The sequence below is a fragment of the Drosophila sulfurigaster genome, chromosome 3 (assembly GCF_023558435.1).
Source record: "Drosophila sulfurigaster albostrigata strain 15112-1811.04 chromosome 3, ASM2355843v2, whole genome shotgun sequence".
Classification (NCBI taxonomy): Eukaryota; Metazoa; Arthropoda; class Insecta; order Diptera; family Drosophilidae; genus Drosophila; species Drosophila sulfurigaster.
The window spans coordinates 46,696,589-46,712,580 of record NC_084883.1 but is presented as its reverse complement, the minus strand read 5'-3'; the positions used below and the strand labels follow the sequence as shown (position 1 = coordinate 46,712,580).

General features: G+C 43.4%; 1 protein-coding gene across 2 annotated transcripts in view; it reads right to left on the bottom strand.

Moving 5' to 3' along the window:
* Positions 1–9,970, bottom strand: part of LOC133840247 (titin) — an 80,554-nt gene extending 70,584 nt beyond the window's left edge. Inside the window, exons 1-6 of one of the 2 annotated variants that reach the window (XM_062271963.1) lie at positions 9,739–9,970; positions 8,265–8,603; positions 4,665–6,243; positions 4,369–4,598; positions 2,943–4,307; positions 78–2,879 (exon numbers count right to left, since the gene is read on the bottom strand). In XM_062271963.1, the coding sequence (XP_062127947.1) occupies positions 78–2,879; positions 2,943–4,307; positions 4,369–4,598; positions 4,665–6,243; positions 8,265–8,436 (6,148 nt within the window). In that variant the 5' untranslated portion in view covers positions 8,437–8,603; positions 9,739–9,970. The remainder of the gene's footprint in view (positions 1–77; positions 2,880–2,942; positions 4,308–4,368; positions 4,599–4,664; positions 6,244–8,264; positions 8,604–9,738) is intronic. The other variant, XM_062271965.1, reaches the window with a different exon arrangement.
* Positions 9,971–15,992: the final 6,022 nt, after the last annotated feature.

The window sequence follows — 15,992 nt, the reverse complement described above, 5'->3', positions numbered from 1 at the left end:
AGACCACAACGATTAAAATATATTTAATGATTTAATCAAGAATTCAGCTCTCGCTTAGGAAGGAAATCTTTGCTTACCTGTGACGTTTACAGCACAAGTCGTGACAGCTTCTCCTACAGCGTTCTTGGCCTTGCACATGTAGGTGCCGGTGTCCTCGGCGTGGGCATACAGAATGTCCAGAGCAACAAAACCGAAATCATAGGTGGTCTTGAAGCGATGACCTGTCTGGATGGGTCTGCCATTGCAGTACCATTCCACCTTCATAGTTGGATCGTTCACTGGAACCAAAGTGGCTTCCAAATGCACTGGATTGCCCTCGTTGACCTTGGCATTACGCAATGGGCGTCCGAATTGCGGGCGCTCGGCATGGAACTGATCCTCATCAGTCTTGCGCTGGAAGCGTGAAGTATCTTCCAGATGCTGGATCTTGGTCAGCGCCTCCTCATGCTGAGTCTCATGGATGATCGATGAACGCGAAGTGACGTTGAGGACAATAGAGTTAACAGCCTCGCCGAGATTGTTGGTCACACGGCAAGTGTACTCGCCGCTGTCCTCCGCATAGACGGTAAGGATATCTAAAGCGGCAAAGCCAAAGTCATAGGTGGTGCGGAAACGATGGCCGGTGCTCAATGGCTTGCCATTGTGGAACCACTCAACCTTGAGGTTGGGATCTGGATAGGGCTCAATGCGGCACTCGTAATGGGCGCTCTGGCCTTCATGCAGATTGCTGGGTCCAATCAACTTGGTAACAAACACCGGAGCACTGGTTACAGTGTATTCCTCCTCCTCACGGCGCTGATACTTGCTGTGATCCTCTAGTTGATGGATCTTATGCATGGCAGCCTCGTGCTGGGTCTCCAGCTGAATGGCAGTCTTGGACTGCACAATCAAAGAGGCCGAGGTCACAGCCTGACCCAGTTCATTGACGGCACGGCAGGTGTAGGTGCCTGAATCCTCGGGATTCACGTACTTCATGTTGAGGGCAACATAGCCAAAGTCATGCATGGTTGTGGTGCGATTAGAGGCTTCAATGGGCTGGCCATTGCGCAACCATTCCACCTTAAGGTTAGGATCGCCGACAGGAATCAGACGAGCCTCGAAGTGTACGGCTTGATTCTCGGCAACGCGGACATCGCGCACCGGCATCGTGAAGACAGGAGCCTGCGAGACGAATTCGTCCTGGACGCTGATGCGTTGACGCTTCGATCCATCTTCCAGATGCTGCAAACGTGGCAGCGCAGTTTCGTGTTGCGACTCCAAGTAGATGGACTTCTTGGTGTGCACCACAGCGACAGCTGAGGTGATGGCCTCACCCACGGCATTGTAGGCACGGCAGGTGTAGGTGCCGGCATCCTCGGGCAGTGTGGCCATGATGTCCAGAGCCACGAAACCAAAGTTGTTGGTCTCGGTGAAGCGAGAGCCTGACTTGAGTGGCAGATTGTTGTGGTACCACTCAACACGCATTGAAGGATCGGAAACAGGAATCAAGCGGCACTCAAAGTGAGCACGTTGGTTCTCCTTGATCTCTACGTTCTTCAGCGAAGTGGTGAAGACTGGCGCTTGCTTGGTGCTTTCGTCAATCTCCTCGCGGCGACTGTAACGCGAACGATCCTCCAAATAATGAATCTGCTCGAGACCCGCCTCATTCTGGGTAACAGTCACGATTTGCTCGCTGCTGCGGCATTGCAACTCCACTTGAGTCTCATCGGAGCCAATCAAGTTGACGGCACGGCAGGTATAGATACCTGAATCCTCAGCAATCAGACCCACAATGTCTAGGGCAACATAGCCAAAGTCATGAATGGGACGGAAGCGATGACCAACAGTGATGGGACGTCCGTTCTTGAACCATTCCACCTTCAGATTAGGATCGGTGATGGGCTCAATCTTGCACTCAAAGTGGGCATGGGCGCCCTCGCGAGTGTTGGGCAAACTCTTGGGGTGCGTGAGGAAACGTGGACGAATGTTGACCACTTCATCGACAAACTCGCTGCGACGATAACGCGACGAATCCTCCAGATACTGAATCTTCTGCAGACCCGACTTGTTCTGGGTTTGCGAATCAATGAAATCGTTCTTGGCAATGATACGCACGGAACAGGAGGTGACAGCTTCTCCCAGTTGGTTGCGGGCTTGGCAGGTGTAGACACCCGAGTCGATGGCATAGCAGCCAAGTAGATCCAAGGCGACGTAGTCGAACTCGTAGGCGGGACGGAAACGATGACCAGTCTTCACAGGGGTGCCATTCACGAGCCACTCGATGCGCATGCTGGGATCACCTACGGGCTGCAGACGGCACTCCAGATGTACATTGGTGCCTTCCATAGTTTCAATGTTGTGCAGCGCACGTGTAAACTGAGGTGCCTGCATGATGGTGATATCCTCTTCCTGGTGGTGGCGACGACGCGAGTCCTCCAGCAATTGAATTTGCTCTAAGGACTGCTCGTTCTGAGTCTCAGTCACCACATCGGTGTGATCAATGACACGCACACATGCCGAAGTGTGGGCAGAGCCCAGATGATTTGTGGCACGGCAAGTGTATTCGCCAGAGTCGGCAGCGGTGGCCTTAATGATGTCTAGGGCGACGAAACCGAAGTCGTAGTAGGTGCGGAACCGGGAACCGACGGTGACGGGACGTCCATTATGGAACCACTCGACGCGCATGGTGGGATCACCCATGGGTTCCAGACGGCACTCCAGATGGATGTTCTTGCCGTCGTGGATGGGCTTGGGATCGGTGAGAGGCTGTACGAAGACGGGCTTGGACTTGGAGATCTCCTCGATGTCGTATTGAGGCTCCACGAACTGCTTGTTCTCCAAGTTCTGCGTCTTCTCGTAGAGGCCGCGATGCATGCTAGATGTGTCGATGCTGGAACGAGCTGCAAAGCGAAAGAGTTGTGTTAATACAGCTTTTCATAGCAGTTGCTAATAAGAATACTTACTTTCCACTACCATCGTTGCTTGCAACTGAGCTTCACCTAGCTTGTTTCTGGCCACCACAGTGTAGACACCGGCATCCTCCGCACGCACCTGGGAAATATCCAGGGCGACGTAGCCAAAGTCGTAGTAGGTTTGGATGCGATTAGCGGCAGTGATGGCGCGACCATTGTGATACCACTCGATCTTCATGCCCAGATCGCTTTGTGGCTCGACGCGGGCCTCAAAGTGGGCGCGTTGACCCTCCAGGATCTTGGTGGTGCCCTTAAGTGGGCCAAGGAAACGTGGAGCTTGCGTAACATACGTTTCCTCCTCCTCACGGCGACCATAACGCGAAGAGTCCTCCAGATGTTGGATCTTCTGAAGACCACCCGGATGCTGAGAGTCAGAGACAATCTCGTTCTTCGAAATAACCGTCAACTGGGCCACGGTTGTATCCTGTCCCATGGCATTGTAGGCACGGCAGGTATAGGTGCCGGCATCGTAAACAGTCAATTGCTTAATGGTCAAAGCGACGTAGCCAAAGTTGTGATAGGTTGTGATGCGCGAGCTGGCCTCCAAGGGCTGACCGTCCTTCAGCCACTCGACACGCATGGTGGAATCACCCACAGGTTCGAGGCGTGCCTCAAAGTGCGCATGCGCGTGCTCGCGAAGATCAAATTGGTTTTGAATTGGTGTCTTGAATTGAGGTGGCGCAATTGCCTCTGGCGCTTCATGGACTTGACGCCGTTGCTGCGACTTGCGATAGTCCTCCAATTGCTCGACACCCTCAATGTAACGCTGCTGCTCGGGAATTCCGAGGTCAGCAGTGACCTGGGAGCGCGTAATGACGCGGATGTTGGACTGGCTAATGGCCTCGCCGATGCGGTTTACGGCGCGCACGGTATAGTTGCCAGCATCTTCGGCACGTAGGTGCAAAATGTTTAGGGAGACATAGCCAAAGTTGAAGATGGCCGTGATGCGGGAACTAGCCGTGATGGGGAGACCATCCTTGTACCATTCCACTCGCATGCTGGGATCATTGACGGGGGTAACTTGTGCCTCGAAGTGCACATTCTTGCCCTCCTCGAATTCACCCAGATCGCGCAATGGACGTATGAATTGTGGAGCTTGATTCAACAACTCCTCTGAGCTCTCCTGGCGCTGATAGCGGGAATAATCCTCCAGCTGATTGATGTACTGCAAGCTGTTGGGATTCTGCGACGATTGTTCGATCGATGGACGCTGCACCACCGACAAAATGGCGCGGGATTCAGCCACGCCGCTGGCGTTGCTTACGCGACACATGTATTCTCCCGAATCGTGGCTCATGATGCTCAACAGATCCAGAGCAATGAAGCCAAACTTGAAGACAGATGTGGCGCGGGCACCTGGTAGCAAATAAACGCATGATTAATTGAAAAACAAGAGAGAGTATGTAGGTAAACTTACTGGCTGCCAGCGGACGTCCGTTAAGGAACCATTCGACGACCATGGTGGGATCGCCAACAGGTTCGATGCGCGCCTCCATGTGCACTCGACCACCTTCGGTTTGCTGCACATTCTGCAGTGGGATGATGAACTGCGGTGGTGGATAAACGCGATCCTCCTCGCCAGGTCGCAGATGGGGCTTGGCGCGTTCAACATGACGCAGATAGATGATTTCAGGGCCAAGGATTGGCCTGTAAAACAAAGCAAAAGTTGGAATAAGTTTTTTTATTGCCTTTTTACAAGTATTTCAAACTCACTCAGGCTCGATAACTTTCGTTGGTCTTGGGAGATTAAGACGCCTTTGTTCTTGACTTGGTTGCTCTCTGGGAACTTCGACATAGAGTCTTGCCCGGTTCGCCGTTGAACCGGCAATATTTTGTGCTGTACACTGATACCAGCCAGCATCGGTAGCGCGAACGTTGGGTATTTCGAGGCAGGTGGCGCCGCCATCGATGCCCACAAAGCGTTCAGCAGTTGATGAGATTTGGACGCCATCCTTTTGCCAGGTGACGCGGGGCACGGGCGTGCCGATGGCATTAGCACTCATGCTGATGGGTTCGCCCTCGCGGACAGTCATCGTGCTGAAGCGTTGCACAAATTGTGGTGCGACAACTTGTTCCTTCTCCAGCACATTCAACTGCGCCTCGATGGCAACCTCACCGGCCTTATTACGTGCCAAACACTGCACAGCGCCGGCATCCAAACGGGTCACGTTGGTGATCATCAGCGAGTGGCTGCCGGATTCGTTGACCAGAATCTTGTGCGAAGCATCGTCCCGCACTTGGCGGCCATTGATGAACCAAAAGACCTCCGGATAGGGATTGCCAGTGACACGGCAATCGAAGCGCGAAATGCGACCCTCGGTCACTTCGCGATCACCGAACGCCTTGACAAAGGTGGGTGGCAATGCCTTGCCAGCCTCCAGCTGCTCAGCCATCGTATCGATAGGCTTGGGCTCGTAGGCGGTCTCAGTGGCGGGCTCCACAGCCAACACGGCCGAGGAGACAACGCAGCCCTGAAGATTCTCGGCAAGCAGAGTGTAATGGCCGCCATCCTTGATGTTAGCGTTCTTCACACGCAAAGTGGCAACGCCACTCGAATAGGAGATCTCATACTTTTGGGAGGCCACCAGACGTTGTCCGTTGTGGAACCAGGTGAGGCGTGGCTTTGGATTGGAGCCAACGCGTGCTGTGAACACAGCATCGGAGCCCTCGATGAGCTTGGAGCTTCTCGGTTTCTGCGATATTTGTGGTGCATGCGCAGGACCCAGAGAGCGATCCAGCTCATGGGAGAGCTGAGTGTCTTGCTCGTAGCCAGAGCGACGCGTAATTGCCTCACGGAAGGAGACCTCACGCAACAGTCTATACTCAAAGGTATCCACACGGAACTCCTCCTCAATGGACGTATACGAGTATCCATTGGAGTAGATGTTCTTCTCCAGATTCTGGATGGGCTGCAGCGTGGGCATTGGTGCGCCCTCCGGTTGGATGTAGACGCTGCAGATCGCCTCGCCGTATTGATTGCGAGCGGTGCACGTGTATTCGCCTTCGTCGCCGGGGCCAATCTGATTGATCAGCAGTGATACATCACCGGTGGCCTCGTTATAGCTCATTCGGAACTTTTGCGACTCGAGAAGTGGTGCGCCTTTTCGGGTCCATGTCACGAATGGCTTTGGGTTGCCACGCAGGCGACCCTCGAACAGAGCGTTGCCGCCCTGCGCGAAACGTGCGTTCTTAAAGATTTGCTCGAACACTGGCGGTGAGATATCGCCCTGGGCGTAGACGTGTGTCAACGACGGCGGTACATAGGTGCCTCCAATACCGCCTTGATGTTGCACTGTAAAGGTGAATTAAAATAGAACTCAATAAGTATATCCTGGAGGATTCAGCTTCAGCCAGCAATGATGCAATTATTTCGATTTACGAACTTTGTTAAAATTAATGACCTTTTATGCTATTAATATGTGTTGCCAATTGTCAAAACTAAGTTTCGATTAGTGGGTAAAATGATTTAGTTTTTTATTATATCAAACAAAATATTTCAATCAACATTGAACTCTAAAAAAAAGTATCCTCTTCTTCCATAAAAATAGCATTGTAAACAAGAACTTGAGCACTGTCAGTTTGAATTACTTATATTTAGAAGTTGGCACACGCACCTTGCATCTAAAATTAATTATATTCGTGTATATATATTTTATATATTTAGTTATAATTGCACATATATGCACTATATATAGAGAGATTACAAAGTGTGTTTTTATTTTCGAATTTGTTTTGATTATTCCAAACTCGAACAGGTGAATGTAAACAAACAACAAAATCAGCTGTTTGCAATCAATGCTCTCTTTCGAAATAAATTTCTCTCTGCTCTCTTTTTGTGTCGTGCGCAGAATCGAAGACTTCGGCAAATGATCTTCGGGTATTTGTATAAGAGTGATGATCGTATTTGCTCATTCTCTCACATCCTCAGAATGTAAACAAAGTGTGTGCAGTATAAGAGCTCTTATACACACACTCACAAGTATTTATGGCTTTCTATGTCAGTGCAGTGTACGCCATGAAATTTTGGCAGTTGAATGGATGGTTTTATAAATAGATCGACAATTCTTGGCTGTGATTATCAATTAAGATTTAAGTGGTGAAACATAAGATGAGATATGGAAAATAAGCAATGTGTATGTACATATACACGTACTTATTTGATGAATCAGACGGTTTTGCTTGTTTGAAATCATTTCTGAACATATTATGGGATTACATTCTTAAGTAATTTGTTGGTCGATTTTTTAGCTAATTTATATAATTTGAAAGATCAGCAGTTGCCAAAATTTATATATATTTATGACTCATAAAAATGTACCATTTAAATATATTTATGTTTTATTAAATATATGCATTTTTATGAATCACGCAGAATTTCATAACATATTTGTATTTTTTATTTATTTTTCAGAGTATAGATATTTTCAAGGAGGCATTTTCTGCATGGAAGGACTACTTATGACATAGTATGTCAATTTTTCTTGTACAAACTTTTGTTAACATGTTTGCAAACTAAATTTTATTATACAAAATCGAAGACCAATGGAAAGTGAAATATGAGAACTTATCTACTGGGATAAATTCTACACATTTATCTGAGCAAAATAAAAGTAAGCGATCCCAGACAAGGTTGCTTAAATTGTTTATTTTAATGTGCTCTACACGAAAGATAAATAAACAATTGCAGGGGAATGTCACTAACGAGAACTGTTTACACTTCAATAAGCAAATAAACCTAAGCAGCTTAAGATTATAGTTGTGCTAGACGATAAGTTTAATTTCGATGTAGACTTTATATGAAGTGATATTGTATTCTTTTTGAACGTTTAACTTTTAGGTATTATAAGATCTTTTGGGATAGTTAATAGGGTTTAGTTTTAACGCACATTTTAAGCGTTTTAATTAGATTTAATTAGATAATATTCGATCTTTTAAGCTGACATGAAATGCCTTTTTTTTATCATTAAATTTGTAGCGAATATTCGATCTTCTAAAAAAATATAAATATTTTAATTTTCAATGTACAATTATCTGATTAGAACCCTTTGAGAACTCGGAGTAATATTTCTTAGCTCTTCTGTATTTGTTTATTATGCAATTTATGATTCGACATGCAAGGATTTAAAATAAGAATGAATTTCGTATAAAAAGAAAATCATGAGAAAGCGTTGGCTTAAACTAGCGCATTGACATGCAAAATTGGAAATTCATTGGCAAGTGCTTTGAAACAGTGGAGATTCTAAATCCACGGTGTGAATTCCACTGTCCATCGCAACCCGCTGAATTCCAAGGCCACAGGACTGGAGGACTGACCTCGTTGTTGAGTGGTGATTTGACTCCGTTGAACATGTTGTTCAGTGCGGCTAATCCTTTGCTGCTGATGCTGCTCTTGGCTAGAATGCGAATACTCCTGGGTGGAGTATTGCTGCATCTGCTGATGCTGCTGCTCCTGCTGCTGGTACGGGTTCGGATTTTGTCGTTGCATTTTAAAATTCGTTATATATCACTATATATCATTGGAAAATGACAACCAAATCGAATGCAGTTGGGAAACTGCACTTAAATGAAAAAACACCTCTCGATCACTTTTTCTCTTTGATTTGCTTCTTCACTTTTTCTACTTTATTTAAATATATTTCGCTTCTTTATTTGCTGAAATTGAATACAAGATAAGAAAATAGCCCATTAAATTTAATGCATTTTCACATTAACATTGTATCACTCGCAAACTAGCCAATTGGCAAACGTTGAGGTTTTTCCTCTTTTCTCTTTTTATTTTTATTGGTTTTTGCGTATCTTTCGTGTTTCTTTTTTTGTATTTCTAGCACACACTTGAACTATCCGATTTGCTTGTTTCTTTATTTTCATCTCAATACATATATCAGCGAAAAAAACGAAGAAAGATCTCTTCATCTACACTATCACCGTCGATCCATCCTTCTTCTTCATATTCATATTCTTCGCCTGTGAGGCATTTCCGAGCTATTTTTTAGCCGAATTCGAATACTCGAAATTTCACTATACGACACACAAACACACATGCAGCGATTACGGACACGGAGGCGAAGAAAACGTCGACGACGAAGGCGAAGACGCAACACAAACGCGAAACGAAACGGAGAGATGGATAGCTGGGTGGTATCTTCTTATTTTTCACGGGGCTATTTATAAAATTTATTTTATCTGGTATTTCCAATGGGAAAAATAATCGACTGCAATTTATATGCAGTTTATATTTTTCACAGTTCTGTACATTATCGCAGCTACTCCTGCCTGTAATCCTTGGTGGAATTAGCCAGGATAATGCACAGAATACACATCTGCCAGCGGAATAGAGATATATATATTTAGATGTATCTATAAGATATACGTGGACGTATATGATACATCTTTTTCTTGTCGTTTTTTTTTCTTTTGCTGTTGAACAGATCGCATATTCATATCTATCTATATGCACATCTCACACGAATTCACAGTCCATTCGTTGAATTGGGTGCGGACCCCACGATCTGCCCTGCGTCTTCCACCCCCTCATCGATGAGGCGAGGGCGAGGGGGCATATGCCGAACCACCCGTCGATTCACGACACGAAGCGACGGCGAACGGCAGCGGTCGTGTATCGTTATTTTTAGATATTTAGCGCACTGAAAAATTCTTTCGGAATTTTCAAAGTGGTTACGAAACCAAAACCGAAAAATTTTCATCAACTATTTTTCAAGATTTTCACTGGGTTTTTTTTTTGATCATACACACTTAAATAACTGGGAGTAAACGCGTTGATCCTTACTTTATTGCGTTATCCTTGCGACGTTCTATATGTATGCTGCGACGTTATTCGTAAAAAAACTCTATGCGAACTATATGGCGATATATATATATAGACGATCGAATATATATATGTACCGAGATTCTATATGTACTTCTTTTAAAATAGATCTATTTTCAAACTGTTTCAAGTCATAATCCCCGAGACTGAAACCAAGACGTCGATCGTTTGTGAGGTGCGAGCGAAGAATGACAAAATATTTTTGAGAATGCGATCAAATAGCTGCTGCTACAGCCGCAAGGCACACGAAGGCGACGACGATGATGCCGAGAGATGTTGCTTCGGGTGCTTCGCTCGCTCCACATGAGATATTTTTGCACTTTCCACACGCAGTTTGTTGTTGGTCGGAAAACTCTTGAGAGAGCATCGCTGCCGATGCGCTACACTCGCCATGGGGGGCATATCCGTCGATCTTAGTTGTTTTAATCTCTGAAACTGGCTCCACTGGTTGTAAGTTTTTAATAGCTCTATGCGAGTTTTAAGCAGCTTAAGAATTAATATTGAGCATGTATGGAGATAGATTGTCGGTTTTATCTTCAAACAACCAATAACTGCTTTTCACTCGTCAGTTTAGTTCTTGCAGTTTTGCTGCTTTTGCTGTAGCTGCCAATGAATGCGACTTCAACTCAATTCTCAATTCATTTCGCCTGCTTGCTCATTGCCCAGTTTGTAAAAGCCAAATTGCTGTGCCTCTTCACTGATGTTATATCTTATCTTATGCTCTATAATTATGTAGTTTGCCCAGCAATTTGACTTAGGGGAAAAGTTTCTCTCTCTCACAGTTTGTGTGTTCGGCAAGTGTTCGGGTTTTGAGTAAGTTGGCTAAAAATATATTACGATTTATTTTTGACACGTATTTTTCAACATTTTTTCAATGCAGAAGAAAATGAAAAATAAAAACGTCTATCGGAAATTCTAGATACTGTCGAAAGTGGGCAGTGAAAAGTGCAGTCTCGATAGATAATCGACGCCCACTGGAGTACTAACCGAATAACTGAAGCATAACTTAGTTACTGCATATATGTGAAATCCATTTTGTACTAAATAGTGCGCGTAATGAAACAATTTTGCACAGTTTTCAGAGTGTTTTTCTTTTGCACATCTTTTCAAATTTTCCACACAATTTATTTGATTTGTCTAAAATTAAAACCACATACATGAAATGTTGGCTCGTTGACCAATTTCAAATAGATATAAACTGATTATTCATTTCGTGTCTTAATCATCCACCCCACATAAGAGGCAAACAACAACATCAAGATGTCGCCAGCGGGTGACGCCTTTGGCAATAAACTTTCTATTTCTTTTGACGCTCAAACGTTCAGTTTTGCAGTCTGTTGCAAAGTGCAATTGACTTGAGTTGCGTTTTGGTTTTTTTGCCTTAAATGGCAGCTCAGTGACTACGACTGCGTCTGAGACTGGCCTTTAGGTGGCTCTATATGGCCTTAACCAAACTGACCCGGTTAGCAATGGATGTTATTTTTTGTTTTATTGTAATTGCAGGCAGCTTGATTTATACTGCACAAATTAATTGTTCACATTTCGCGATACAGTTATGAAATCACCAAATTACACCACTATAATTCCGCGCACAAAAGAACAGTTTTGCTGCTGTCAGTTTCACGACTGTCGCTAACACTCTGCAGATACAAATGTCATAAAGAAAAAGCAAAAAAAAAAGCTAGCTAACGGCTGGAGATAAGCTGAGCACGCAGCATAGCCAATCTTCTAAGCAGGCTAAAACAAGTAAGAAAGCTACAGTCGAGTGTACTCGACTGTGAGATACCCGCTATCCATTTTGAATAAAAGAAATGTATTTTTCGGTATTATTCTCAAAATATGCCAAATATACTGCAACCAAATGGTATATGTGGTATATCGATATAGATGCGCATTTAAAATATACCATAGACAGCTCAATATACCAGATTGTCAGCAAAAGCAACTAAGACCCATAGTAAGTAGGCGTTTTGCCCATATAAAAGTATTTCTTTAATAACTTCGACAATTTTTATCTGATCGCAACCAAATTTTCAGGAATCATAACTACTATAGTAATTATTGTATTTACTAAAATTCGCAACTCTAGCTTTAAAATTACGCTTGTTATTCAATTTTTTTGATTTTCGGGGGCGGAGGTGGGCGTTGCAAAAATTTGAAACAAACTTGATCTGCGTGCAAACATAACAAATGCTGTCGAAAAAAAATTATAGCTCTATGTCTTATAGTCTCTGAGATCTAGGTGTTCATACGGACAGACGGACGGACACACAGACGGACAGACACACAGACACACAGACGGACAGACGGACATGGCTAGATCGTCTCGGCTGTTGACGCTGATCAAGAATATATATACTTTATAGGGTCGGAGATGCCTCCTTCTACCTGTTACATACATTTCCTCTCGGCACAAAGTTATAATACCCTTCTACCCTATGGGTAGCGGGTATAAACAGTTAGCCGGTTCTGCAAGACAGCAGCAGGCAAGATTGCAGCGATGCGCTACAAAATGTATCTTATAGTTTGCCGCCGTTGCTGCTGTCAGCTGTATGGTGTGTGTGTGTGTGAGATTAGGCACGTATCTTATCTTTACTTGAGTGTCGCTTAGATTGAGATTTGCAAAAAATGTTCGCCCAATTATGTCATAGATTTGGCATGCTGCTGCCCAAACAGAGCGGCAGAATTTGCAGATTAAACAGATAATTGTTGTACTTTTAATTAGTATTATTAATTCGTTTCATTTTTCCATCTTTAAGTGCATTAATTGGTAATAAGTAATATGTAATTATAGCAAGAAAAGTATCTTAGATATAGTTGTAATTATTGTGTTTTTCTTGTTTTTAGTTGCTCGTTAGTTTAATTGCATATTTGTGGGCTCGCCCAGCTCATTTGGAGGTGGAGGCAACTCTTTATTTGGAGTGGGTGGGGGCACACTTGGCATTCAATTTACTGCAATCAAGAAGAAGAATAGTTGTTGCATATCAATTAAAGGAACATCATGAGTTTCACACACTGTCGAGTCTCGCGAGTACACACACATGTTGAATGATGAGGATGCAGTCGAAAAAAGAGTCGTACGAGTATGAGAATGAGAATGCCTCTTGAGCGACCCCAAGCAAAGTCCCCCAGAGCCTCAGATACATTTATATCTTTTTTTTCTTCATATTATTGCCACACACACACACAGAGAGATGTGTGTGAGATTGTGGCACAGAGAGTTGTGTGTTTTAATTCGGTTGATGCCGCTTGGCATCAAATTTCGCGACCGCTGCAACTGCAACCATTCAGCAAACCCAGAAAACCGAAACGAAACGCAGCGAATTGTTGATGTTGCTTGCTTCAAGCTGAGCTGCGCCTCAAGCTGCATGCCAAGCGGCAATTTAAGTATAAAATGTCCAAATGTGGTCGTTTTTCATATCAATTGTTTATGCGAGTACAAAAAAAAAGCGCAACCAACTGACAGCTGTCGAAGTTTTAAATGCCCTTTAATTAAGAGCAGCATTTAGATAAGTTGTGGAAGTGATTACGAAGAAGTCAGATTGCTAGATAAAGCTGTATCTTAATGTGTGGCAAATAGTTTTTAATTGATTAGAGTTAATTGAGTTGTCGTTTTAAAATAAAATTACTTTTCTGGTAGAAATTTTTAAATAATATTTACAGACGGACACTTGGCTCCTCTTTGTACTCTAATATTTTTGGGGCTTCCCTTAATAAGTAACAAATTTTGTTACGAATTCATAAAGCCTTTTTCTAGGGTATAACAATTAGACACAAGTCTTGCCGGAGCTGGCAATAGATGGGAGTATTTTGCTGTGCTTCCCTCACTCTATCTCTCTGTCTCTTTCACTATCGTTCACTGTCTCCCTCTAAGGCTATTGTCGCTCTCCCTCTTCTTCTCTTTGGCTGTAAATGAAAGTTGCAGTGTGCTGCGATGCGGTGCGTGTGGTTGTAATCTATATTTAGTGATTTTACATGCGGTGCCTCAAAAGATATTCGAAATATGCTCGACACACTCACACATACACATTCACAGTTTATTGGCGTATGTGTGGTATGTGTGCGGCTGGGCGCAGCCCATTTTTGTAGCCAGCAATTTTCCAGATCGCTGATGGAAATTGTTTAAATGAAAATGTTTTAGATGCATTAGTTTATGAATTACGACTTAAACATGTTTAGTAGTAGTACGTGCTCCGCCTTTGTTTAGTAAACAAAAAGACTACAAAACAAAATAACAACAACAAAACGCACAAAAGCCAAAACAAGAAGCAACTAATCAAACAACCAAAAGCCATTAAAACTAGTACAGAGATTTACATTTTCGTTTACCTGCTTGTGGCGTCTGCTGTTGACCATTCTGCAGCTGTGGCTCCTTGCCAAAATCCGAAATGGAAACGGTCTTGGTGCTGACATAGCTAATGGACTCGACTGTTGTCTCCCACTTCTGGAATGTGTTAATCGTATCGCTGCGCAACGCTCGACCAGCTGGTGAAGTTATGTTGCTTTTTTGGGGCGTCGTCGAGCGCAATGACATCGTCGATGTGGCCGATCCCAAAGAAGAACTTCCCGGTGATTGGGAGGCTGTTGTAGAAGAACTAAAGGATGCCGATTTGCGTAGCGGCGTCTTGTTGTTGTCCTCTTCTGCTGCCTGTGACTGTTGCTTGCCGTCATTCTCCTCTGTGATGAGCAGACTCTCTGTTTGAGTGCCTTGATCTGTAATGAGGAAGTAATGCACATAATAATAAATGTGGGAAGGCAATTTTAATTGAGTATCATTAGCTCTGATCTCTTCAGAACTTTTTTAAAGATCTAACACTTTTTAACAATATACATGTAAAGTTCTTCACCAATTGCATCATTTAGAAATATCAAAAACAAGAAAACAAATTGATTTTAACTAATAACGAGTATGAAAGCAACAGTCGAGTGTGCGCGACTGTGAGATACTCGTTACCCATTTTCAATAAAAGCAACACAGTGCGGTTTTATTCAAAACATATCCCGAATTAAAATACCGCTAAATACTAAAATACAGCGAAGCGTATATTCGATTGATTTAACAAAATAGTGAGTTTTATCATTTAAGCATATCAAAATAATATACCGAAAAATACTAGATTATACCGAGGACTATATTTGGTATATCGGTAGTATCCCGTAATAGTAATTACGTTCAAAATATACAAACCTAAGCAACCTATGACCCGATATTCCTTTAAATTAAATTTTTCCAAAAAATAATGTTCGACACATAATTAAATCTAGTTAGAAATACGAATCTTAAAGAGCCTGAATATGATCCCTATTGTGTAACGTAGGTTTGCCAGAAAAAACACACAGCGGGATCTCAGTTCAATATCCCAATATAAACTCTTTGTGCAAATGGTGTTATTGTTGCTATTCTTAATGTTATTGTCAATCTTGTTGTTATTGTTGCTGAGGCTGCCTGCTGCTGTTGATGATGTTGTTTCAAGTGTGTAGCTGCGATTCGAATTCGAATTTTGGCAATTAGTTGCTTATTTACGAGCGCAGCGCACTGTTCGCACTTGAATGTTTGAAATGCGTGCGCGAATTTCGTTAATTTTCGTAGATGCTTTTTTGTTGCTGAAAACTTGGCCCAATTTTTAGTTGAAATTGAAATAAAATGCTCAACTGCTGTGGCCGTTGGCCATTGGCCGCTTTAGCATTTTCTCAATTTCGCATTTTCACAGGCTGTCATTCTGACAGTTTTTATTTTTCGCAGTTTTCCCTTGTGTCAGTCAGTGCATTTTCAGCATTGCTCGTTGCGATGTTTTTGCTAATTTACAGCGTGCGTATAAATAAATGTGTTGCCAAGATTTTGGCACTCGCTTTTTTCTGTTTTTTTCTCTATTTTATTTGCTAAGCTCTGGCAGGGTCAACGCGTGCCAGCTATACGAGAGTTTAGCATCGAGTATATAGTTTATATAGTTCTATATGTTAGTTGTTGTGTGTGTTCACATATCTATCTATCTATTTGTATAAAAGACAAGTCTGTCATCGAGGATTATGTAATTGAAATTTTGTGGTGCGCCTGGGATTTAATTTTGACTTTGATTTAATTTGATATCTTGTGCGTTATTGTGGCGTCTCTGTTTCTCGTTTCGGCTAATTAAAATATATACGAAGACATTAAAATTTTCGGTGTGCTGCTTTAGTGAAATTGAAGTGCTAAAAGTTTTCTCTCACATTCCGAT